This window comes from Gavia stellata, chromosome 20 (assembly GCF_030936135.1).
Source record: "Gavia stellata isolate bGavSte3 chromosome 20, bGavSte3.hap2, whole genome shotgun sequence".
NCBI lineage: Eukaryota > Metazoa > Chordata > Aves > Gaviiformes > Gaviidae > Gavia > Gavia stellata.
Genome location: NC_082613.1, coordinates 11,810,277 through 11,835,385, shown reverse-complemented (window position 1 = coordinate 11,835,385; position 25,109 = coordinate 11,810,277). Strand labels below are relative to the sequence as shown.

The 25,109-nt window shown below is 43.9% G+C and overlaps 1 protein-coding gene across 1 annotated transcript; it reads left to right on the top strand.

Moving 5' to 3' along the window:
• The first annotated feature begins 1,461 nt into the window (after positions 1-1,461).
• Positions 1,462-21,582, top strand: RPN2 (ribophorin II). Its single transcript, XM_059827142.1, has 18 exons — positions 1,462-1,489; positions 1,598-1,800; positions 3,623-3,718; positions 4,427-4,602; positions 5,466-5,541; positions 5,931-6,065; positions 8,109-8,285; positions 8,679-8,797; positions 9,212-9,317; positions 11,704-11,795; positions 12,675-12,789; positions 13,472-13,666; positions 14,193-14,279; positions 14,855-14,950; positions 16,114-16,189; positions 17,099-17,228; positions 19,090-19,175; positions 21,217-21,582. The coding sequence occupies exons 1-17, from the start codon at positions 1,477-1,479 to the stop codon at positions 19,139-19,141; spliced, it is 1,944 nt and encodes a 647-aa protein (XP_059683125.1). The 5' UTR covers positions 1,462-1,476; the 3' UTR covers positions 19,142-19,175; positions 21,217-21,582.
• Positions 21,583-25,109: the final 3,527 nt, after the last annotated feature.

The following is a 25,109-nucleotide window of genomic DNA, read 5'->3' as shown; positions in this document are numbered from 1 at the left end:
CGCTGCAGGAACTTGGGGTCCCCGATAGCGTGGCTGTGGCCGTTCCCAAGAGTCACTTGAAATAATCAACGCCGGGCAAATAGACGGTGCTAGTTATACACCCAGGGGAAATCCAGCTTGGTTAACTGAGAGGTTTGTCTTTTGCACAGCGGAGCTGGGGCTTGACCTTACACTTGGCTTTTTCATTTCTTTTTTTGTTTGGTACTTAGGGAAAACCCAAGGGAAAAAATGAAGAGGTGGAAAATAAGGCTCCCCTAAATCAGGGATCGCTGAAACGATCCCTTAAACCTCGCACGCCTCTATCGAGGAACCTGAGCAAGTAGCCTTGCACAGATTTACTTGTTCTCTTGCAAACACCCTTCCTGACGCCTCCCTGCTGCCCCGGGAGCTCCCCCCTCCCCTCGACCCCCGTGCCAGGAACGAGGGCACCGCTCCCGGGGTCTCACGGATGACGCTCACAAGAAATGCCCACCCCCGGCTGTCCCCCACCCCCGGGGAGGCGTGCGGCGGGGCACGGCCCTTTCCACCTCTGCTTTGCTGGGAAGAGCGAGCTTCTTGGCAAGAAGGCGCTGAGGAGGGTGGCCCTGGCTGGGGCGGTCAGCCGTCACCGGGAGACGGAGGTTGCTGCAGGGGGTGGCGGCAGAGGCTGACACCCGCCGCCGGGCGCTCGGGGGTGGCGGGGGGAACTGCGTCCCGGGGGGGTGAGCAGCCCCGCGGGGCTCGGTGGCTGTTCCGTTGAGTCCCAGGGGGTTTGGGGGCCCCGGGAGACCGCTGCCCTTCCCGGGGGGGTGTAAGCGCCTTCCCACCACGGCTGCAGGGAAGATGCTGCGGCGCGTGGAGCGGCTGGGACAGCGGGGAAATGGTGCGCTGGGGCTCTGAGACCAGCGGCGTGGGGAGCTCCCACAGGGGTGGGCTGGCGTGGCACGGCACGGCACGGCGCGGCGGGACGTCGCATGGCACGCCATGGCGTGGTGCGGCACAGCATCATACGACGTGGCATGGTGTAACACAGCATGCCATGGCGTGGCACAGCCGCATATGGCGTGATATAAAATGCCGTGGCGTGGCGTGGCACGGCACGGCACGGCACGGCACGGCACGGACACAGCACGCGGCGCGCAGTTCTGCCGCTTCCCCTTTAAGGAGCCGTGGCGCGCTGAGCGCGGCGGGCGGCTCGGCCAATCAGCGTCGCCCACATCCTCGCCAGGGGCCGCCCCCGCCCGCCGCCGGGAGGTCCGTACCACTCCCGCCGCCCGGGGGAGCCGCGGCTGTCTCTTCACGGGCAGCCCCGCCGCCGCCCGGTTCCCTCCCGGCCCCCGCGGCCCGCTCGTTTTCACAGCTCCGCGGCGGGCGTCTGTGGGGCCGAGCCCCCTCGCGAACGATGCCGTCCCTCCAGCCTCCCCCGTGGCGCGGGCGCGGTGGTGCGGGCCGGGGCGGGGCGCGAGGCGGAAGCGGCGCCGTGGCGCAGGCGGCATCATGGCGGCGCCGGGTGAGGCGCGGGCCGTGGTGGGGAGGGGGCTGGGGGAGGGCGATGCGGTGGCGCGGCCCTCGGTACGGCGGGGAAGGGCCGCGGGGTAACTCGCTTGTCTCTCCGCAGGCCTGCGGCTGCGCCTGGCGGCGGCCCTCAGCCTCCTCTTCTTCCTCGCCGGTGCCCAGGCCCTGGCCCCCAGCCACCGCCTCACCGCCCGCGACCTGGCCCGGCTGAGGGCGGCGCTGGAGCGGCCCTTCGCCGACCTGCAGGCCGCCTTCTACTCCATCGTGGGCCTCGGCAGCCTGGGCGTGCGGGTGGCGGACGAAAAGGTGAGCGGTTGAGGGCCCGGCGGGGCCGCCGGTGCTGCCGCTCCCCCAGCCCTCGCCCCGCGCTCCGCCGGCGTTACTGCGCGGCCGGTGCCGTGCGGCTCGGCTCAAGGGCGCTTTGCTGTGCCGAGGGCCTGTAGGCTTGCCACAGCAGCAAAAGAAGGGGCATAGTTTATCTAGCGAGCCTTGCTTTGACAGGACCGTGAGGACAATGTAAAGCATACTTAGCAACTAGCGGTGCAAATCATTGTTAATTACTGACAAACTTTTGGGTGCGCTACTTGAATAAATTGCATCTTTGCCCAGGCGGATAGTGCCACGGGCTCTCTTACTGCTTCTAAACAGTGGTTTCAGGGCTTGTTCCTCCACAGCCTGTTTTGATGCTACTGTAGCTATCAATTTGCTTCACTGTTTTATGAAAAAGATTTCTGCCTGTGGCATGTTTGCTTTGCTGTCCTGTTAGAGCTCTCCTTATTTCGTTTCAGTTCCAATACCAAATTCAGCCAAGTCATTTGATCTTGTTATTTTTGCATATAAAATATGTTCCCTCGTGTGCAGACTAGAAACAAAGGCTTGTGGCAGCAGCGTGATGCTTACTGCCCTTGAAAGCATTCTCTTTAAGCATTTCTAGTTTAAATGTAGCAGGTTATCCTTATAACAACCTGCTTACGTAGGCATGCCAGCTTACGTGCACATGCATGCTTACCCGTGCACCTGAGCTGTAAACATAAGTTCATTCTTTCCTCATAAATTCAGCCAGTTCAGTGGTTCTAAATCATTTGGACTCTTTGAGTGTTGTGCATTGGCACCACAAACTCTTAACTGCAAGGTTCCTAAAGGTGTTGCGGTTCAGCACACTGCACACCTTGCAGTGGCCAGTTGCTGGTCATCTGCGGGCTAGTCTGGGAATTCCTGCTTTTGTTTATGTTAGTGTGGCTGACGTAGTTTAGTAGTTCCTAGTTTTGACAATGGTAATATAGCCTTTGCTTTTGCAGGTAAACAGTAATTATTTATTTGTTCCTTGAGGATTGTGATGAGACTTTTTTCTGGACAGTGTACCTCTTCACGGGGTGAGACTATTTAAAAGGGTAGAGGTAGTAAAAATAACAGCTAGGCTTAACGCCTGAACATATATCAGTATTCCTAAGTAACTGTAGCATGAAAATCCTGTCCTACTTGTAAAGGCCTGTTCTCCACATATTTAAATCACTGGTCTTTGAGTATAAGCAGTTAAATTCTTCATTATTTTCTGGTTAAAATGGAATCTTAATGATCCATCTGTCTAGTTGTCAGTTAATAATAAACCAGCTACAGGTTAATGAGCAGTCTCATTGCTTGCCTTCATACTATAGCTACTTACCCGATTTTTCTTTCTCTATGTTTTGAAATTCTATATACTGCATCCATTAATGATTGTGTGAGATACACAGCTGGGGAAGAAGCTTGCCCACAGAATTTCTGCTCATCTGTTCTCTATCCTGGGAGATTTTCCCTACTAAATGTACACATGGGACTTTTATTTTGATAGGTTTTATAATTATGCTCAATTTAAATTTGAATTCTGGTTGCAGTTTAGTTGATGTGAAAATTGCTTATCTCTTTTAGCAGGAGCCACCTTTTGTTTCTGTGTAGCACTTAGCAGAGTAGGATCTGGGGGTTTCTAGGCTCTGCTGCGTCGCAAATATTACTAGGGATTTTGTTTGCCTTTTTTCAGTATAAAAATGCACAGCAGCATACATGAAATTGTTTGGGAGTATCATGTAAGCCTCCTCTCGGTGGCTTAAGTCAAAACTGTCCATGTAAGTTAACTTCTGTTTCTTCCCAGGCTGCATGCAATTTCATCAAATCTCATGTGGACTCCAGCAGTGTTGATTCCCTCTTCTATGCTGCACAGTCCATCCGGGTCCTGTCTGGCTGTGAGGTGAGTTTGGAGCCCTGAGCTCCAAAGACAGATGTTACCAAGGAAATATTTACCTTGATCTTTTTCTTGGTTTTATTTTAGGTATAAATTCTAATTTACTTTCTTTTAGTGGGTTGTACTCTGTTGTGTCTTAGGTAAATAAGTTATGAAGTGTCTGGGAGTACTCCATACAAGCGAAGTGTAAAGATATAAAGCAAGTATTTGGTCCAGAGTAATTCTGAGGGGATGTTTCTTGATTAAACATTGCTGGCTGAGAAAAAAAGGAGTCAGCACATTTTAACAGAATTCACAGCAGCTGTGTCAATTAAACTCTTTCAGTGGCTGATAAACTGTTGGAGTGTAAACCCTGTGTTGAAACACTGCAAGCACACAAATGCAGCCCACCCTTGCTGAATTGTGGGTGGGTTATCCAAGCCCCATTTTCCATCAGTACCACTGGCTGTTCCACCATGATGTGATGCCAGATGAAAAGCAGTAGCAAGTTATCAGGATAAATCTGAATCGTGGATTATCCTGAGTAATTGATAGTTGACAGCAAAACTTAGGAATTTAATTAATTAAACTAAAAGGTAATGAATGATAAAGGGCTTTTCCCCAAAAGCTTATAGAAGTTCACCAATCAAGTGTGTTGCTTCAGGAAGAAATCAGTGGTGACTAGGTCTTGTTTTCTCAAGAGTGAATCAACATGTTCCCTGTGTTCTTCCTCAGGTTACCATTTCAAATGAGACCAGGGAGCTGCTGCTTGCAGCTGTCAGTGAGGATTCCTCAATCAGCCAGATCTTCCATGCTGTTGGGGCTCTGAGTGGCTTTGGCCTTCCGTTAGCATCTCAGGAAGCACTTAGTGCTCTTACTGCTCGTCTTAGCAAAGAAGAAAATGTGCTGGCGTAAGTCTTTCAGACGGAAATGAATCACTGTCGCATGTTTATCCTTTAGGCAGTTGGATTTTGGAGTAAAGGGTATTTTAACACTTAATTTTTGTAATATAGGTGTGCTGTGTTTTCTTGTGATGTATTTGTACAGTTCATTATTGTCCCTCTGGGGGAATGAAAGATATATTTTTGGGGCTATTTTTTGTCTGATTTTTCAAATGAGCTTTATGTATTCGCTTTAATTCAAGAATAACGGTCAGTAAAGAGGACACATCCCAAAGAAGCCTACTTTTTTAAAAAGACTCACAAAAAATTTTTGACTTAAAATCCAGCCATGGTTCCATGTCATTTACGGCTGCGATAGACTTGATGCTTTTCCTCAGCCCTGTTGTTTGTAGGTTGACATGCCAATACTGTGAGGTGGAAAAAACGTGCTAGTAGGCAGAAGGAATCTTGGCATTTATCACCAAAGAATTAAGTAATTTTACTGTGAAACAAGAGACTAGAGCTTTCCTTAAAAGCTGGGGAAGAAAGGGAAACTTTAAAACTTGCTTTGTTGATGAAAAAAATGGGTTCCTGGAAGCCTCAGTAGCAAGTCTGGGAATCTGTGCTGTGCAGGGATCAAAGTTCGGTTTCTTCTCTGCCTTTGAATCTATGAGTTTATTGCAGCTCTGATGTAGCTAAAGTGGCGTTCCCTAATGAATTTTAAGTTTCCACTAAATCATTTCAGATTCATTTCCTTCAGTCAACTGAATGCAGTAACAGCTGATTTGCACTTCATTCAGAATAGAAACTGTAGTTGCTTTGTTTTGAGTGATGTTTGGCTTTTAAGGAAGCAAAATCATATAATTGTTTGGGTGTTTTTGTTCTTATTTAAGAACCATCCAGGCTTTGGAGACGGCATCTTACTTGTCCCAGCAGGCAGATCTAAGTGGCATTGTTGAGGAGATAGAGGTAGGAACACGCTATGCTCTCTAATTTTTCAGGAATTTGTTAGACCTCTGTAGTACTAAAAGATGTATTAATGTGAAACTCAAAATGAAAAACCAACCTGGCTAATTCCTTGCCAGCATGATGTGGGTTGGCTTGACTTACCCTTTCAAGCAGATATTTCTTCTGGACTTTTAACTGTTTCACAGTGTACTGAGACACAGAATGTTACGACTTTTAAATATAATTAAATCCACTGAAGGCTGAAAGTTTCTTTTTCTTCCTGTTTCTAAATGACTATTACAAAATACTTCAGTGATCCCATACAGATACTCTTGATTACAGGCCTAACAGAGTTAACTTCTGTGGATCTACTAGAATGCGATTTAAATTTTAGTAACTCTTTCTGTCAGGATCTTGTTGCTCGCCTGGATGACTTGGGTGGAGTTTATCTGCAGTTTGAAGAAGGAATTGAGACTACTGCACTGTTTGTTGCTGCTGCTTATAAGCTGTCGGACCACGTGGGTACAGAGCCAGCAATGAAGGAGGTCTGTATCTGCCTTTTCCTCCCTTGCATGCTGTAGCTCACAAAAAGGATATGCCTAGTCCCTGTTGTGCAGTGTAAGAGGCCGGTATAACTAGGTAGAGTTTCTACTAGAAAAAATAATGAGCACACTCCTTGAAAAGGGACATCTCTGAGGGAATGCTAAGTAACAGAATGTAGGAGGAAATTCCACCTGCAAGATCACAGGCTGAATTTGGTTTGTTTTTTCCCTTTTTCAAATGTACAGAAGAAAATTGCAAGTGAGGCCTAGTTTTTCTTTGTTTATTGAGACAAGCTGTTGAAAAAAACCTCTTGTTTCAGAGTTTGTTCTGGTATTTGGCACTTGTCTAGCACTCTCCCGCATTTCAAAGTGTTTTGCAAATGTTATTTACCTGTGAGGAAATGCAGGCACCCTAGTTTGGGGTGCCCAAAAGGGAGACAACATCAGTACAATACGCCTACAAGGATCCAGATGCAAGAATTTGTTGTCTAAAATGAAAGACTGTTGAAAATTCCTTTTGAGCTTGATTAAGCTAGAAATCATTACTGCAAGCTATCCACTTAGTATTTTTTTCCACAACAAGTTAACTGAGTTAGATGTACTTTTGATTGAGAATGGCAGCTCCCTGAAGCACAAGCCAAAGTGGCAGGGTTGAGACAGAAGGCAGTGTAAGACATCTGAGTTCATTCCTGGCTCTCTTCCATGCTGCTGCCAAACAGACTAATGCAAAGTAATTTTGATGTCATTTTGAGGTGGTGATTCTGCTACACACAATTCAAACTGTCAGCATCCAAACAATGTTTAAAAAAAAAGACCAATTAAGGAAAATTGTTTAGTGTTGCTTCAGAATTCTTCTGTCAGAAGTGCTATTGTTGGGGCTTAAAGCTTTATCTCTTGTGAATAGTGAGAGTGCCTCCAGAATGACACAAAACTCTTTCAAAATTAACATGTAGTATTTGAAAGAATAGCTCCCCTTTTTTCCCCCACAATTTAAATGAGTGTCAGTTGCTGATTAAGGTCTGGAGCTATGCCATGCCCTCCATATAAATGAAAAACACCGCAGGATTTGCACTATGCGGGAGCTCTGTAGCGTCTGTCTGGATGCTTTCTCTAGTTATGTATGTTGGTGCTCATTAATACAAGTAGGAGGGTGAAAATTTGAGATGCAGTGGATTTCATTTAAGTGTTCTTTGTAGGTTACTAAATTGTATGCCTGTTGCTTTATTTGGGATTGTCTTTCTGGTTAGAATTTAGCCCACAATCCTTTGCTTAGATCAAAGTACAGGTAACCAAACCCTCTGTTTTCCAGACTAGCAGGGAGCAGTGGAAGAATCTGAATAATATGGCATACCCTGTGAAGTGTGGCTCAGATACACTAACCCTACAAAGTCAGACTGCAAAACCAGCTGGGGGACGCGGACCCACTCCTACTTTAGAGAGAACAAATTAGCTTTGGCACATCCCAGGGCCAGAGCTGGCTCTGTGCTCCTGGTGGTACTGCTTTAAAGCTAATCCTCTTAGCTTGAGGACACTGCTGAGCCTAAGGGGATAAGCCTGCATGGGCCTAGGCTGGCTCCTTCCAGAGCCATTAGGATGCTTTGCATCACCTCTCCGTGGCCTTCCCAGCTTGGCAGGTAGCCAGGACATCTAGCCTAGTCTGTCTCCACTGTATGAAGACAGTTGTACGGCTCCTAGAGCCAAATTGTCTTTTTGCAGCTGCATGCAGTCTGGATAGTTGAGCTGATGGCATATTCCATTCTGAAACACATAGTTTGAAGAGGTAGATCCAAGTTCTGGGTTTGCAAGTTTTCAGCACTATTACAGCAATTGTGGTTGGAGCCTCCCAGCCAAGAATAAGAATGATAATGTGACATTCAAAAGGTAGCTAATTTTGGGTTACCTCATAGCTTGAGTTATTTTTAAAGCAAATGGGAAATCAAACAGTCTTTATGGATGATGTTTTTATTACTAACATTATACTGAGCCAGTTTGCAATGCTGTGGTAGGCTGCTGGTGCTTATATGTGATTTGCTTTTCCTCTTTTAGGATCAAATTATCCAGTTGATGAATGCAATTTTTAGCAAGAAAAACTTTGAGACACTCTCGGAGGCCTTCAGTGTTGCTTGTGCCGCAGGTTCTTTATCCCGTAACCGCTACCACTTGCCTGTCATTGTTGTCCCTGATGGGCCTGCAGCTGTGTCTCACCATCAGCCCGTACTCAGGGTGAGTCCTTAGCCCCAAATCTTAACTCATCTCTTGGCTCAGTCCTTAGTGCTGGAGGTCTGTGCTGACTGAATGTGTAAGGTGATGTCTTTCATTTTCAGCTCCAGGACTCAGGTTCCAGTAGATCTGGGGTTTTAGTGCTTTTATGAAGGGATTCTTAGGAACCTCTGCTTACCCGGGGCTTACCAGACACTACCTCGAGAAGGTGCTGTGCGGAAGTCAGCTCTGCTGATTACGAACTTCAGCTTTCCTGGTTATGTTAGAAAGAACTAGGTGAATCTGGGATGCTGGGCAGGGGAGAATTCTGGGTGTATAATGCAGAGGGGTAGTGAGTGCTCCTGCATTCTTTCTGGGACAACGGGTTTCACAGAAATTCTTGTTCTTCTCTTGTAGCTACAAGTGACCGATGTTATGTCCCAGCCACTGACTCAAGCTTCTGTAAAGCTTGACTACGCCAAGTCTGCATCTAGCAAAACCACTGTCCTTCAACAGACAGCATTTGCTCTGTCAGGGTAAGAATATAATCTTATTTTTACAGTTTGTAAGGCAAACAGGCGTTATTTAAACAGTGTTGGACTCATTTTCCTTATGTGTTCTTCCACCAGAGAGATGTTTGTTTGGAAAACTCAAAATGCTGTAATTGCATTTCGTTGGTAATGGGTGACTGAGCACGTTTGGTAGTGATGGTGAATTTCTGTGGCTTTTTCTTTTGACTGGAAGTGGGGAATTGCAATGTTCTTCTGACTTCGGGGGCACTTTGAAGAATTCTTTTCCCACTGCACTTAGCCATGTTACTTTTGTGTTGCATTTGTCTGTTTGCCTGCTTAATCTACCATATTTGGAGACTTCTTTGTAGCAGGATGTTATGTATTTGTAGGCTGCAGTTAGTATCCTAGAGGATATTTAACACCTTGCTTTTTTTATAGAGATGTCTTTGAGCTGAACTTCATGAATGTGAAACCTGCAAGTGGATATTATGATTTTTCTATCAGTGTTGATGGAGATAAGCGATTTATTGCTAACAAAGTTGAGGTGGGTGTGCTTTTTGATGGCATTTTAATTCTGTGCCTATTCGCTGAAACAGCTTTTCATTTATAACCATTGAGGATGTTGCCAGTTGTATGGTATTTCTCACATGTTTTTCTGTAATGCGTTGGATTTTTACTCAGGATTATGACCAGTAACCAGATTAATGTATGATCAAAAGAGATTTGTGTGAATTTAAAAACTGACTTACCACTTACATGCTGTCAGATCAGCATCTGAACAGAGGCTAACAGTGGAAGTGCGCAAAGTAGCTATGCAAAAACTATTACTAAGAATGTTAGTTCTTCAGAGCATTCAAGAGTTGAGTCTGTAAATCTCAAGGCTTGGCTAGCAGTTGTCTGGTGATTGTCTGATGTATGGAAGCTGAGCATTTGTTGGCTGTTTGTATAAGCTCTAGAGCCCCAGAAAAGAGTCAAGGGGATCTTCTGGCATCTCCTAACTGTGTATATGGTGATGCTTTTGTAGTGGAGAAACAGTGACCAAAGCAAATGAAATCTTCATTTCATGCATACATACCCCCTTCTTGGTGGCGAAAGCTCTTAGGCCTTTCTGAAGAAGAGTTTTATCTAAACACTCAGAGTTTTACTTTCCTCAAGTTTGTTACAGTGAGAAGAATGTGACCTCTCTGACTATTCATATAGTCTCCCCAGTGTCAGCAGCCGAGAATGCTTTTCTCCAGTGATGTCTATTCCCAGGGTTAGTTTTTGCCCTCAATCGTCTATTTAAGGAAAAGATTAGCTTTTAAAGTCTTCCAGCATAGTCAGCTTGGAGTGGAGGAAGACACTTATTTACAATTGCTGACCTTTACTCTGTGTTTCAAATTGATGTTGTCATTGTAGTAGTAATGGCACTTAGGAGTGTCAAAAGGGGATTGATTGGTCCTGCTTGAGCTCGCTGCTGGCACACAGAGGTACCGGTAGGCATGCATTAACGCTGGGGCGGCTTTGTGTGAACCGCTTCTAATAAGACACATTGTTATGGGGGAGGACTGCTGGGGGAACTGTTTTTTTTCCTTACTGTTATTAGCATTAATTGTCCTTAATGCACCATCGTTTTGACAGTAATGAGCTAAACCAGTGGGTTATTACTCCAGGCAGAGACTACATTTCCTGGCATTAAAATATTTGAGAGATGTTTGTGTACTGTTCCGTTGGAGGGGCTGTGTGCAGCAGCTCTGAGTTGCCTTCGCGTAACTTTTTTAAAATGAGTATTTCATTAGTCCATCTTTCTTTGCTCCCATCTTGGACCAAACTAAGGCTTTTACTAAAGTTAGCCTGAATAGTCCACATGTTAGTGGACCCATTTTCAGGGATAACCTCTATCTTAAATTACACTTTTTATTCTAAAGGAACTGCCAAGATTGTTGTGTTTGAAGTCTGACCTTGAATAGTTTGATTTCTGTCTTTACATATTTTTCCCACAGGTTCCCTGCGAATTATTTTTCAGGGTGAGGGTGTGGGGCTGCTTCATGTGAGCAAACCTGTAATAACAAATTATAGTATATGATGAAAAATATCTTGGCAATGAAACTTCAGTTCTCCAGGGGAGCATTTTATAAGCTGTGAGAACAAATGTGCTAATTAAAAACTACAGACTGCAGTAACTGCTTGTGTTTGAGAGGATGGAAATCAGTCAGACCCACCAAGGTTCACTGCCTAGATGGTCTGTGGTTTGTGACTGGGGAGAGGGCAGGAAGTCATTTCTCTGCTTGGGGTTTATAGTGCCCTTCACACAAAGGAGAGTGATAAATGGCACTGCCTTATAATGGCTGCCCTGCACTAGGTAGTAAATGCTGTGACTCCAAAGGAAAGCTCGCTGAACAAAGTGCAGGTCTGCAGGAATGCTTTGGCTTTTGCCTCCTGGTAATAAAATCAGCAGAAACTTTCAGGCTTTAGGAACCAACAAAGGCATAGCCGGTTGCTGTCCGGAGACCTCTCTCATCTCAAATTGCTATCCAGTAGGCAGAAGTACATATGCACATGCAGTTTTCGGTTGTATCATATGTGATGTAATCTTTCTAGTTTCTCTAGTTCAAAAGGAAAGCTAGTTGGATCTGGATAGTTGGACTGTTTCATTAAAAACAGTTCTCCAAAGGGCAGCGAACTCCAGCATGACTGAGAAGCTGGTGTCTTCAGAGCTGGCTGCTTGTGCAGGGAGGAAGGGGATGGGTTAGGGTTAGTAACTGATGCAGGAGCTTTGTCAGAAGGTAAATTGCTGTAGATCCTTCTGTTCAGGTTAGGTTCTGTCTTTGGCTTAGTGTAAGACCCTCTTTGGGGAAAGGGACAGAAGAGCTAAAGCTTCTGCAGTGAACTTGACCATAATTAGTAAATGTAGAGTGCTCTGAGTAATTTTCTGTTGTGTTTTGTTGCAGCTGAAAGTGAAAGTTTCCACGGAAGTTGGGATTACTAATGTAGATCTTTCTACTGTGGATAAAGATCAGAGCATTGCGCCAAAAACAACCAGGTAAAATGATGCTGTGTATGTGATCCTTTAAGGGGCAACTCTGGATCTAGACTGGAGCTCTTCTGAGCTTTCCCTACTTTAGCTAAACCAGAGGAATCTTGTATTGGAATAACTACAGAGTTATACCCATGCTGTTTCTCTTAAACCTGTGAGTTCATTGGGAGAATACTGATTGGTTTTTAGGTGGCTTTCCTTAATACTGAAATAAGTACTAACAGCAGCCAGGCAACCTGAGTCTTCTGTTCCTTTGTTGGCACCTCTCCATAGCAAAAGCAAGTTAAAATAATTGTGTTCATGTTTCTGGTATTATTGGGCTTTGGCAGAGATGCTCTAAAGCAAAATGTACACTGTATTTGGAGGGTGTGGCTGTACTGTTGCTAGGTGTACTTGAACTTAATGCAATTGTTTTTTTAACGGACATCAGTTAGAATGTAATGTGTGGAATTTAACTTAGGTTGCAGAGCCTCACTGAGGCCCCTCTGTGTGTGTTGATACAGTCTTCCTGCGCTGATTGTTCTGTTCTGCTGTCATCACACCTTTGGTTGTAGCATAGCCTTCCTGAATGGAATGTGGGGTGTAGTATTAGCAAAACCTTCTTCTGGTGTTCCTTTGAACCTTACAACAAACAACTGTTATAATTGAAAATGGGCAAGGTATGCAGCTCACAAAAATCCTACCAAAAAATTCCATTCGTTTCTTTTCATTAAATTTATGGTGGAAGAGAAAGACATGTTAGTACACCTGACTCTTTGATAAAATAGCTCTTCTATGCTGAGTAGACTGCCGTACTGCTAAACAGGCTTGCGTGCCTCGGTTTCTTTGAATGTCAGACCTTCTCTTGGAAGATCACCTCAGTTCTGTTTGGTTTCTTCCTCCTAGGGTAGCTTACCCGGCCAAAGCCAAGGGCTCATTCACTGCTGACAGCCATCAGAATTTTGCTTTATCCTTCCAGCTGATAGATGTGAACAGTGGAGCTGAACTCATCCCTCACCAGGTTAGGACAAATTTTTGTCATTGCTGTGTCATCAAGATGTTCCATCTTGAAGCATCTCAGGTGACAGTTGCTCTTGAAAAGATTTGATAGGTTTTGAGAAGCCTTATGTTTCTGACATGGACTGTGAAAGATCACTGATCTTGGTAGATGGGAAGTGGATTCAGTTCATTTGTTTTGGCTGTGTGTTAAATGAAGCCTCTTCTGGCTCTGGTACTGTGTCTTATTTAACTCAACAAAATGAGCGCAGGTAGCCTGCACTGTAAAAAGTACAATTCTGATTTTTTAATATAGATTGTTTGCTGGAAAAGTCCTTAAATGTAGACTTTCTTTAAAATTTTTGCTTTTCTCTATATAATAGAAAAAAGGGGAAAAAACCCAACAAAAACCATACATGCATACATCCCTGTTGTATGTTGTTGCGTATACCGTCTTAAGTAACATTCAGTATATTGCCCTGTACCCCAAGTGGGCCACTGGACAGTCTTGATCCTGTGTTGATGTAGTTACTTGAAGAGACATTGAACTTCACTGATTTGCAGGGATTTGGACACCCAGGCTCCCAGTTTATACTCCAACTTTTGTTAATGTTGTGCTTTTTGATTTGGGGGTGAATCTGCCATTTTGCTGGTATTTGTAAATGCACTGTGAGATATTCCAGAAATGTTACAATCTTTTCTTTCAGACTTTTGTCCGACTTCACAACCAAAAGACTGGCCAGGAGGTAGTGTTTGTTGCAGAACCAGATAGCAAGAACGTATATAAGTTTGAACTGGATACCTCTGAAAGAAAGACCGAATTTGACTCTGCCTCTGGTACCTACACTCTTTACTTGATAATTGGAGATGCCACTCTGGAAAATCCAATCCTGTGGAATGTGGTATGTAGCTGGAAGTGTGGTCATGTGGTTTTGAGATTACTAGCAGTCTAACAGGAGGGCATGGTACAGGCTTGGAAGAGAAAAAGCTCAAATGTCTTTGTTCTTTGAAGTGAACGAGAATCCTTTTGGCCATTTATGGACCCTGAGGTTTGCTGTTTAAGTTTTTAAGTAAGCATCAAAGCGAGACTGAAATGAACGTTCATTTCATCATGTGGTGGAACAGAAACTTCGGAATGTTTATAGGTTTGATTGTAATTTCACAGCAAGTGCTTCAAGGTTTAGCCTTTCTGTGCTTGGGTGTGCTGGAAATAAGCCCAACTCTTAGAGATGGGTGAACGGCATTACTGCCTCTGTTTAGGACAAATTGCTTCTTAAAAAATCTGGTGGCTTTGTCTTAGTTTCCTTTAAAAATCATGTCAATCATAGATTGACAAATAAGGAAATAGGCCACAGTAATGGAATAGGTTTTATAAAACTTCTAATACATTAAGATCAAACTTCATGGAGCTGCACAATTCCATTTCAGGCTGATGTCGTGATCAAGTTCCCAGAAGAGGATGCACCATCCACAGTCCAGACCAAGAACCTCTTTGTTCCCAAACCTGAAATCCAGGTACAGTCAAAAGCAAAAATTATGTGCGGAGATGGGATGCTAGTCCTACTAGCATTATTCATTCTCATTGTAATTTCTTGTTGAAAAGTCATCTCTTATTAAAAAAAATTAATACTCTGTAAGTAATGTAATTAAAAGACCACCAGAGTTACTGCTTAATGGAAAGAAATTTGTTGCAGCCCTCTAGAATATGAATAAATAAGCTGTGTGTCTTACCTGTGAGAGAGCAACTGGTGTCACTGAGAAGATTCAAACAGGAAAGTTTGACTAGGTGAGCATCACAGAAAGCTCTCTGCTTCTGAAGATTTCTCTGGCTTCATTCCAGCCATCTGTGCTGATGACAAGCTATCAAGTGCTTTTGTGAGTGCAAGGAAAAGTTAACTGTGCAAGAGATCAATTGTGCAGAGACTGGAATAGACACTACTTTAAAGAGTCAGTCTTTGCCTTGAGAGGAATGCTTATCATCCAAAGGAACGCCTGGGAACAGCACTAGGGCTGCAGCTGGTCCTCTGGGGAGCTGAGAAGCTGCTCTGTTGGAATGCTCCTACTTATGAGTTGGTTTTGTTTGTTTGCAGCACCTCTTCAGGGAACCTGAGAAGAGGCCTCCCACTGTGGTATCTAACACTTTCACAGCATTAATTCTCTCCCCCCTGCTTTTGCTGCTCATTCTGGTGAGTGAACTGGGCCACAGAAGAAGAAAATTTCTTCTCATCCAGTCCAAGGTCACTTAGGAGGTTAGCCAGCTAAACTTCATATTAAAACTCTTGGTTAGTCATGACTATACAGCAGTGCTGCAGTCATAGCTAGCAAATGTCAGTGCAGAGCATTGGTCTGCTATTGTCTCTTTCCTAAACTGTTCTGGGGGTTTTTTTAGTTTATAGTCAAAACAGAAAAACACTACTGCCAAGTAGAAGTAGGTGTGGTGAGTTTCTTCAGCGTGCTTCTGCTAAGGATGTTGAGTAACAGTGAGCAGATTACGTTACAGCTAACACTAGACTTCCACAGGAGAAAAAGCGGTGATTCTGCCTCGCACTTAATGTATCCCTCACAACATCTGTGTTACTTAATCCTATCAGATTGATTCCCATTTATGGACATAATTGGTATTTGTGTGTCTGTAGTTGAAACATCTACTCACTGTAGCATCAGATCAGTGTTTCAAACTTAATGCAATACCAAATCTCATCTAGGCAAGTTAAATTACTCCTTATTTGGAGGATGTAACTGATCCCTTACTTGCTTGGCAGTAATTTCCCATTAGCTAGTCTGACTGAAAGCTGTCATGCAGATAGTCGTGTCCACTGGTCTCTGGAGTTCACAATATACGTGTTGATGACACTAATGAAAAATCTCATTGCTACTGCTCCTGTTTTCCATCCTTCATGCCTTTCTCTTTTGTACTCTAAAAACTGAAATTGTTTTTATGCGCACACATCTTGTACCTATAGCTATTCTTTTGTTGAGTCCAAAATTAGAACCTTACCTTTTTTGTCTTTTTAATTAAAATTAATTCAGCTGGATAGAAACGGCAATGTTTGTTTTTCTGGAAGATGTAGATTTGGAGCAATACCCTCTCATCAGTTTAAGAAAGATAATTGAGGAACTGCCTTTAGTCAGTCAGAAGCAGCAGAAGTTTTCACTAAGGAGCTCAACAGTGTTGTCTTTAGCAAAATTACTACTCTGTCCTCTTGTAGTAAACAAGTGCTTCTGTAGAGAATACACTGTATTCATTGAAGACCTTAAAGCAAACAGGCTTGAAGGATACTGAAGCTTAAAATAAAAGCTTGTGTTTACAAGGCTGTTGTAACTCAGGTATTGTTTCTTTTCCCTTTAGTGGATAAAGATAGGTGCCAACATCTCCAACTTCAGCTTTGCTCCCAGCACCATTGTTTTTCACATGGGACACGCTGGTAAGTGTCAGAGGCTTTCTGCTATGTTTGACCTTCTCACCTGGGAGTTATGGATGAGAGCCCTGGTGGTTAATGGGCTTGCGGTCTATTAACTATAATGACATAATAGCATAACATTTGTTCTCTTGTTTTCATCTGCCTTCCTGCTTTTCATGATTGTTAATACGGTGATAAACCTGTTTTGGCCATCAGCTTATAACAGCAGTCATTATCCGGGCTTCTCTCACACACCATTTATCTGTGCTTAATAGAACTTCTTATTTCCAGAGGTCACACTTTCTTTATTGCATGTTTATCCTTTGTAAGCAGGGAGTTTCTGTGGGGATTGAAACCTGCGGGACTGTCATCTATATCATTTCTTTAAAGCTCTTCCTGTGAAAGCTGCTCTTGTTCTTTGGCTGGACTGATTTTTTTCATCAATTTCATTGTGCCCTTGGCTGCACAGTTATTTACTGTCTTGGTAGAATTTCAAAAATATAGCATGTTGGGAGAACATTGGATCTACTGTTTCCCAAATGATAGTATGTTGCTTAATCCAAGCCAGTTTTCTTAGGAGCTTACAGCTTTACAAAGCTTCCATAAGTGTCCCAAGGTTAATATCGTCTATGAAAATCCAGAGTATCCTCGTCCTTTTAATAGCCTTTAATGTCTATAATATGTCCATAATTCTGCCACAAGAGGGTTGGTTGCAAGCCATCAGTGTCACATTTTTCTTTAGTATGGAGACCCAGACACCTTCTTCCCCTGGCAATAGCATATAGTCTTTAGATCTGCCATTTCAGAGCTTCAGAGGTGAGATAGAAAACAAATGCTTAGGCCTGGCAGTACATGTAACAATTGTTCTGAGGATAATGAATGGTTGGTGTTTGAAATGCAATTTCAGCCATGGGCTCTGTCTCTTTTTCACAGCAATGCTGGGACTCATGTATGTCTACTGGACTCAGCTCAACATGTTCCAGACTCTGAAGTACTTGGCCATTTTGGGTGGCGTCACATTCCTGGCAGGCAACAGGATGCTGGCTCAGAAAGCAGTAAAACGGTAAGCCAGGCATGGATGCGTCGGTGGGAGCTGCTTTTAAAATCAGTGGGGAGGAGATCGCATTGATGCTATCGTGTGTCAGTAACTGATACAGTAATGACCGCTGCTTTTGGCTCTTGGATCTTGTGGGGGGGGGCATAGGCTGCTCAGTCCCACTTTCTTTCCCGCTGACTAGGGCAATGAGCTGCTCTCACTGAGATACAGCTAACTGCTCCTTCAGAGAGAATGGTCCACACGGCCACTTGCTGAAGCGATTGGGCACACAGAGAAAGCAAAGGGTGGAACTATGTGCGCTTTGACATGAGGAAACCCGTATTTGGTGAGACGCATTCACTGCCAAATTTGTTTTACTACATGACATATCAAGCTCTTACAATATTGTTAGATAATGAAAGCCACTATAAATGCAGAAGAGGCCCGACTCTTCTGTAGCTGTTTGTGAGATAAGTTTTAAGAGGAGGAACATAAGGTGGAGGTATCTCACTGCTGTCTTCCCCTGTCTAAAGGGGGATTATAGAGAAAAGGGAAGCAGATGCCTATTGGAGGTGTGCAGGAACAGACAAAGTACAACACAAGCAAGCAAAAACAGGGAAAATTCTGGTAAATGTTAGGGGTACAGCATTCATTTCTGTACTGGCATTGGACTGATTCTTCACACTTGTGTCTTCTGGCTACTCGGTGTCTGGTGAATGTGCTGTGGCTTGGGTGAGCAAACTGCCTGCAGGCTGCCTAAGCTTCCGATACAGTGCATTAATGAGAGGTCAAACCGTTCCCTCTCCTTCACTTCTGCCACATGGGGTTTCCATGTGAGGCTTAAGTTTTAGCCCTTTTGTGCTAATGTAGAGTTTGGCTTTGAAGATGATCTTATTGGCTTGCTTTGCCATCAAACCTGTGCTTTTCTTAGTTTCCCCTTTTTGAGCCACTAGGAGTTGTTTATCCTTGCATACCTATTTGCATAGATATCCCTGGGTTCTCATTTTCTTGATTACACTGTATTAAAACTAGGACAAGAGCTGTAAAAAAATATATATATAATTTTCAGGGGTTTTGCATTGATTTGTTGTCTTTAAAACATCTCTACTTGCATGGCTGTAGCAGGGAGGATGATTATTGTAATCAACCCTTTCCATACCATCCTCCCAGCTTTTTCAGCCTTGCTCCCTTGGCTGTCCAGCCCTCTCCTCTGTGGCGCTTTCTCTTGTTAGCATAACAGTTCCTACTGGGATTTTGTTGCCAACGGGGCTCTGTTATGTCATTTAATAATATTTCCTTTTTAATTTAAAGAGTAATGATACAATCATTTATTAATTACAGATTGCCTAGCATACAGATCTGGGGAAAAAGACTACAGATTTTGGGGAAAAGAATACAATGAAACTTACTTCTAAGTGTCTACTCAACCAGGGCTTCTGTTAGCACATAAATGCAGGTGGTTGGTTCGTACTTCAAAACACTGCAGGGGGTGTCTGTATGCCTTTTCACTGTAAATGACATGAAACTGCAACTACAATGGCAAATTTGAAAGTAAAACTTCTACCTTAGGCTAAAGTTAAACCCTTTGTACATGACTTTAAAATTCAAAAAGACATCTTTTTGTTAACGTGCTGCTAGCCTGTCTCAGATGTTGAAGTGCAGTGGTAATTAACTAGATTGCACTTTGAGGCAAAGCTGCTGTTCCGTTCCACTATGGAGACGGCTGGAGGGGGTGGGAAGGGGGACTGTATAAACCATCTTTTTACAGAAGTTACCAGAAGGCCTGGTTTTGCTTTTTGCATTTCTGTCACTGGCTCTGTTTCTGAAGCAAGACTGCTTTCCTCCTTCATATGTTCTCTGAACCTTTCTTCCTCTCTCCTTTTGGCAGGATTGCTGCAGAGCAAAGCAGTAGGTTGGCAAAGTATAGAACGCTGCGGTAAAAGGGGGTTTTGCTAGTGACCAGCTCTTCTAGAAGTAAGGGCCTTTTTGGAATTTGCCTTTCCTGGGCATGCTGCCTGTTTCATTTCACATCATCACTCACTCCTTGTACAAAAAGATAGCTGAGCTGAAGCTGCTTCCTTCCAACATAGTTTATTGGGCTTTAAATCAGTCCTTGGGTGTCCTTGGCTACAGCTGGGTTTGCATATTAGCAGTACGTGTCCTCTGAGACTAAATTGCCTTTGTGTGATTTCCTTAATCATCTGAAGTCTGTATGGTAATATGTGCACATGTGAATATACTGTCTTGGGCACCAAGCAGCTATCAGGTGATGAAATAAACCTAGTTTAAGTAGTACTTTTCCTGTAAATAAATTATTAATGTCGGCTGGAGGAGAACATGATGAAAATGGCTGATATCTGGGCTGTTCCCATCCTGCTGTTGGTACTCCCTAATCCATCTGCAGTATTCTGGTTATTCAGCTGCCAGGCACTCCGACTGCTGAATTATGTCCTTGCTTGGGGTGCCGAGAGCTCTGTGTGCAGCAGAAGCCAGGTCAGCACCACCTCATTCAGCTGAGAACATGACCCAGTTCAGGGTTCACCCTTCTATTAAACTGAACTGGTCATGATGGCAGTAGCCAGCCCCCTCTGTTCAATACAATCATCTGATAGGTCTCCATATTATCATTTACCAGTGCAAACCCCTTCGTTTCCTTTCATTCTGAGCAGGTAAGGTCCCAGTTTGCTATGTCCACAGCGGCATAGGAGATAGGACTACTTGCCGCTCTGCATGCTGCCCAATTCTGAATGTGTGTGTTTGCGGCTCCATTTCTCGGTCACTGTTTTATTTTGGGGAAGGGAGAGAGCATCTGGGACAAGTTCTGTGATGGGACTGAAATCACAACGTGCTGCACTGGTACATCTCATGAGTATCTGCATTCTCATGTTCATAATGTGCACACGTACACAATGCATTGAACGGAGCTCAGGTTTTTGTGGTGCAAAAGAAAACCAGTGTGGGTGGCTGTGTCGCAGAAACGAAGTGCACTGTGGTATAAACTCCCTTCTGCAGATCAGGTAGCATGGAGGATGGTTTCATGGAAATTACCTATGGAGAATTTGGCATCGTGTCCCATAGAAAAACACCCTGTTACTATCTCTTCTCTCTCTGGAGTGTTTTGAGGTATTTGAGCACAGAACAAGCTATGACAAGTAACTGGAGAGGAACTGGAGATGGCTGTCGCTTGTTCTAGTGGATGAATGCTAGCTGCACCCTGGCTGTGTTTGCTGGTGCTGTTCTGGTCCCTGGACACTTCTTTTTAACATAGCTTTGGGCCAGTTTTCAGCTTTTTAGTGACCTGTTACCAAAGGCCTCACGAGTGTGTTCTCCATGGCTTGCATGTTTTCTGTTTCTCAGCCTGGTATTTTAACTCCTTAATTCCCTGTGGGCTGCAAGTAATCCTGGAAGATCTTGCAGATAACTTACTATCCACAAACCATAAGTTAGATTTTGCTGCCATGTGCAGTCACAAGCATTTTTCCTTACTGCTGGGTTTTCTGATGCCCCAGCTATGTCAGTTACGACTGTATTGTTACCAGCTTCTAGGGCTGGACTGTCAAGTGCTCAGCATCCACAGCTATGCCTGTGTCTGGTATCTTGGAAGGGAAAAGGACCCCAAAAAGATGTGTCTGCTGTAGACTACTTCATCTTCTTGGGGACATGAAGATCTTTTCTTTGTGTTTATATGGACCTGCTGATTTCAAGTGGATAGATTGGCCCTGTTTAAAGTAGAAGAGCAGTTAAGGTACCTGCAGGCTTTGTGTTCAGCCCTGCTTTTTTTGTTCAGTTCTGTAATTTACAAGGCTCATTTGTCCCTTTTGCACCAGAAATTAACCTTCATTCTGTCTGACTGTTTCCATCCTCCTTGAGTTCATTCCTCTGTTCCATTGCAGTACTGGTTTAACGCTCTGATAAGCATCCTCTGAGAGAGAATGAGGGGTCTGGGGACACTTTTACTCTGCAAGGAAGTGCTTTGTTGCCTGGAAGAGTTAATTTTTTGGATTTTTCTTTCCAGGACACACTAGTACCAGAAGAATGGAAGAAATGGGGAAAAACAAAGCAAATGCGTTCAGAACGGAAGTGAATAAATAACTGAAAGACCAGAAGAAGGAAGGCAGAAGCAGATTTTTGTATTAAGTCAAAAGGGTGCCAGTTATACTTTTTTAAAAATCTGATTTTCATCGTTGTGTTCGTGTTACTTGAGTGCTTTTCATATGAATCCAGAAAATCCTTTCTTCCCTGGATCCTCCCCCCTTTTTCTCCCAGGACATTTGCATTTCCTTTAGAAAAAGAGGAAAAAGAAAATACAATTCTGCCTTTCCCCAGGTGCCCTCTCGTCATCCTAAATGATTTGTGAATAAAGAGGAAAGAATGGTCCTGAATTTTGTTTTTTGGCTGTCTCAGAGACTGTGATTGGAACTTGGGCTCACATGAGAATGGAAAGAGCTTTTTCTGGTGGGTAATTTTGTGTATGAGTCATTGCTGTGTGAAGCTTCCTGTTCTTTCATGTCCTTTCCCAGAGGGATATGTTTATTGGGGGGGACTTCCCATTCCTGCCTGTCCCTTGTGTGACGCTGTCATCTGCGTTTCTCCGTTAATGGCTGTTTTCTCTGACTTCAGGATGGTGCCAGGCTGGGCTGTGCTGAGTTGCTGTGGGCCCTCTGGGCTCAGGCAGGAGTAGTCCTCGGGGCCTGCCCCTCGCAGGGAGCCAGCTGTGGAGCTGGCCTGCCTGGCTGTGTCTGACCCTGGCAGGTTTGGTGGGTCCCTTGAGTGGGTTCACTTTCTGTCAAGCCTCTGGAAGTAACCTTTTCACTCCAAATAACAGTTTGATTGAGGTTATTGTCTCTGTTCTTCTATGAAACCAAATGCCAGGAATCTGCTGGTTGCCATGTGGCCGTGTTTGAGTTATTTGAGTTCTAACTTCTCAATTAATTACCACCTTCAAGACCACTAAGCAGTGTTGAGGCAGCAGACTTGGGCTTTATTGAAGGACACACTGATAGTAATAACGAAAGGCCAAAATCTCCTGATGAGCAACTTCCACAGGGGAAACTTAACAGTTGCTCCCTCCCCTGCCTCTGTGTTGGCTCCTGTTTGTCCTGTGTCAGACTAGCTTCTTTACAGGCCTTCTGGCAAAGGAACTATATCAAATGTCTTTTGGCGATCCCAGAAAATTATATTAGCCAGCAGGCATGTGGATAAAGGGTGTGGAGCCAAATCCTCCAAAGACCTTCACATGTGCGAGACATGACTCCATTTTATAAAAGCCATCTTGCCTCTTCCCCACTGCAGTTGTTCACACTTAGCTCACTGTTTCTGTTCTTTGTAATAGTTCCTGCCCGTTTGTTCATTGTGAACGTTATACTGGATGCCATGAACTCCTTTAACCTCCTCTGCACTCCTTCAAAAACCTGATCTCATGCTGCATTCAAGTCCTCTGGGACTAAAGGAGTTTTAAGCAAGAAATAGTTAAGCTACTATTTGTCATATTTTATCCTGGAATTCCTTTTCACCCTGGTGGTTCTTTTTGAGCCTCGTATTTTGTTTCTGCTCACTTATCAGCTTTGTTTTATAACTTATTTTTCTACTGATCCTTCATGCTAGGATGATCCTGCAGTACTTTCCCTGTAGAGCTCTGGCATGTTACCCAAAGAGAGCACAGATGCAAAAAGAAAATCATGGAGTGCTACTGTGATGTATCTTCTCTAAGCTGCGCATGTTGCTATTGATTCTACCTCCTTGGCTATGTGTTTAGGAAAGGTTGTTTTTATTCTTTTGGCCTTTTATTCCTCAGACATTTTTTGGTTTGCTTTATTTGTTTTTATATTTAATCTCCCAGAGTTTGAGCAGTTTGTTTCCTCATTTGGATGCAAACTGAACTTTCAGAGGAGTCCCTTTTTATTCCAAATAGCTGCACTCACCCAGCTGTTTAATCATACAGACTTAAGTCTTTCCAAAATGTCTTTGATAGGTCTTTTGATTTTTATTTGGAGTGTCCAATCTAGTGTTTGTATATAGTTTTTATGCCACTAAACAGAATTTTAATTTTTTTGCCACCATGTTTACTTACTACTTCAGGCAGTTGCTTCTTTTCTATAATTCCTTTCCTTCAAGCAAGTAAGTCCTAATGTTACAGAACAGGTTTGCAAACACATTTTGAACCAGGCCTACTCAGGTTGTTTTTCCTTTTGTGGGTTCTTTGTCTAGCTGTACTGTGAAGCAGAAGGATGGCTTATGTCTGCCTGTGCCAGCTGCCCGCCTGCGGAGGGGTAACAGATAACCCGTTAGTGCACTTGCTGCTGTCACAGCTTCACCAATGTCCCTCAACATCCCCTCGTTGCTTCCCATGCTGCTGGGCAGTCAGTAATATTTTCGTGGTGCTGGAATTGTAAAACTGAACAGGGAGAATATAATCTATAGGAATTTGGTCTAAGTATGAACTCATTTCCACGCATGCTGGAGCCTGCTGTCCTAAAACATGGTCACCTGAGGAAAAATGAGATGGTATCTACTGCAGACTATCAAGGAATTGTTCAAATGTGAGGAGGGATGATTTCAGAGGCCTTAATATACGTTTGCATGCCACTGTATTTCCAGCCTGCTCTTGAGTTACTGGCGCTGGACCTGGTGCCTTTGTTAGCACAGCTCTGAGTTGTCCTCAGTGCACTTGACCGCTGTCTTTGAGTGACATCTTCCATTCTGGGCCCAAAATCAAGAAACTAATGTCTCAACAGACAAAGAGCCATCTTGACCTGCTGTTGGACAGGTTTATTTAGAACAACTTTTATTTCCTGCTAATGATGGGAAAGCAGAGCCCATCCTGATGTTATTTACATTTCTGAAGACATAATTATTACACAAACAATAGGACAATTGGGGTGACAGGGAAAGAAGTAGCTGTGTGCGATCACTGGATTGTTAACATCTTTGAAAACATTTACAGTTGTAACCCTAGCCACAGTGGAGTGAGTGCAGAGCTACTGGATGGCATGTTGAATTAAAACGTAGTGACAGCCCAAACTGATGCACAGGGATCTCCTCTAACTCTTGTAGAGCTGTAGCTTCAGCTTGAACACCTCAAGGCTGCGCAGTAACTGTAGCTGAGCTTTCTAGAGTTCAGTTTTGCTGCCAGGGCTCTGTACCAAGGAGCCAGACAGCAGCAGCCTACAGCGGTGTTTCTAATGGGTGCTAGACGTGTGGATTCATGTCTTGTCTTACTCTGATCCAAGCTGCGTGTGTGGTTGTGCCATCAGCATCTATTTAGAGGAGGCTGTAATCAATTTACCAAGTTGCCTAAAGGTGCCTTTTGGTAGCCTCATGTTTATTAATCAGACCCTCAAACAGAATGATGACTTGGCAGAAATTTTGCTATGCTTTGTGGTTTGAAAGCCTTAATTAGTAGACAATGTGTCCCCAGGTTTACAAGTGTACTGGTTGTTTTAGCCTTTGTATGCAAAGCAGCCTGAGGTTAAACCACGGAGGTATTTTTTTCTGATTCAGTGCACAGACCAGTATTTAAAGAGGGGAGTTAAATTGCAAAGGCTGAAGTAAATTAAGTAGTGCATCAGAACTGCATTCCTTTGAATATATCTGAGGAGTGTATGCCTGTTTCCAGCTGGTCACATCCAGGAATGTCGTCTTTGCTGTGAAGGGCTTACTGTACAGTTACATCCATGAGCTCTGAAATTATTCTAGACAGAAACAGGAGGAAGAGAGAATTATGAAAAAATTTGTGAGCACACACAGAAGTGTTTTTCATTCTTTGGAGGCTTTTTCTGACTGACCTTATTTGTGGAAAGGTAACCGAGTCAAGCATAGCAAGAGAGATGCTGAAATGCCATGCTCTCCCAGCTGAATCCATAGGCATGATTTCTGTAAAGTTCTGATCTCCCCCCCTTCTCCAGCACC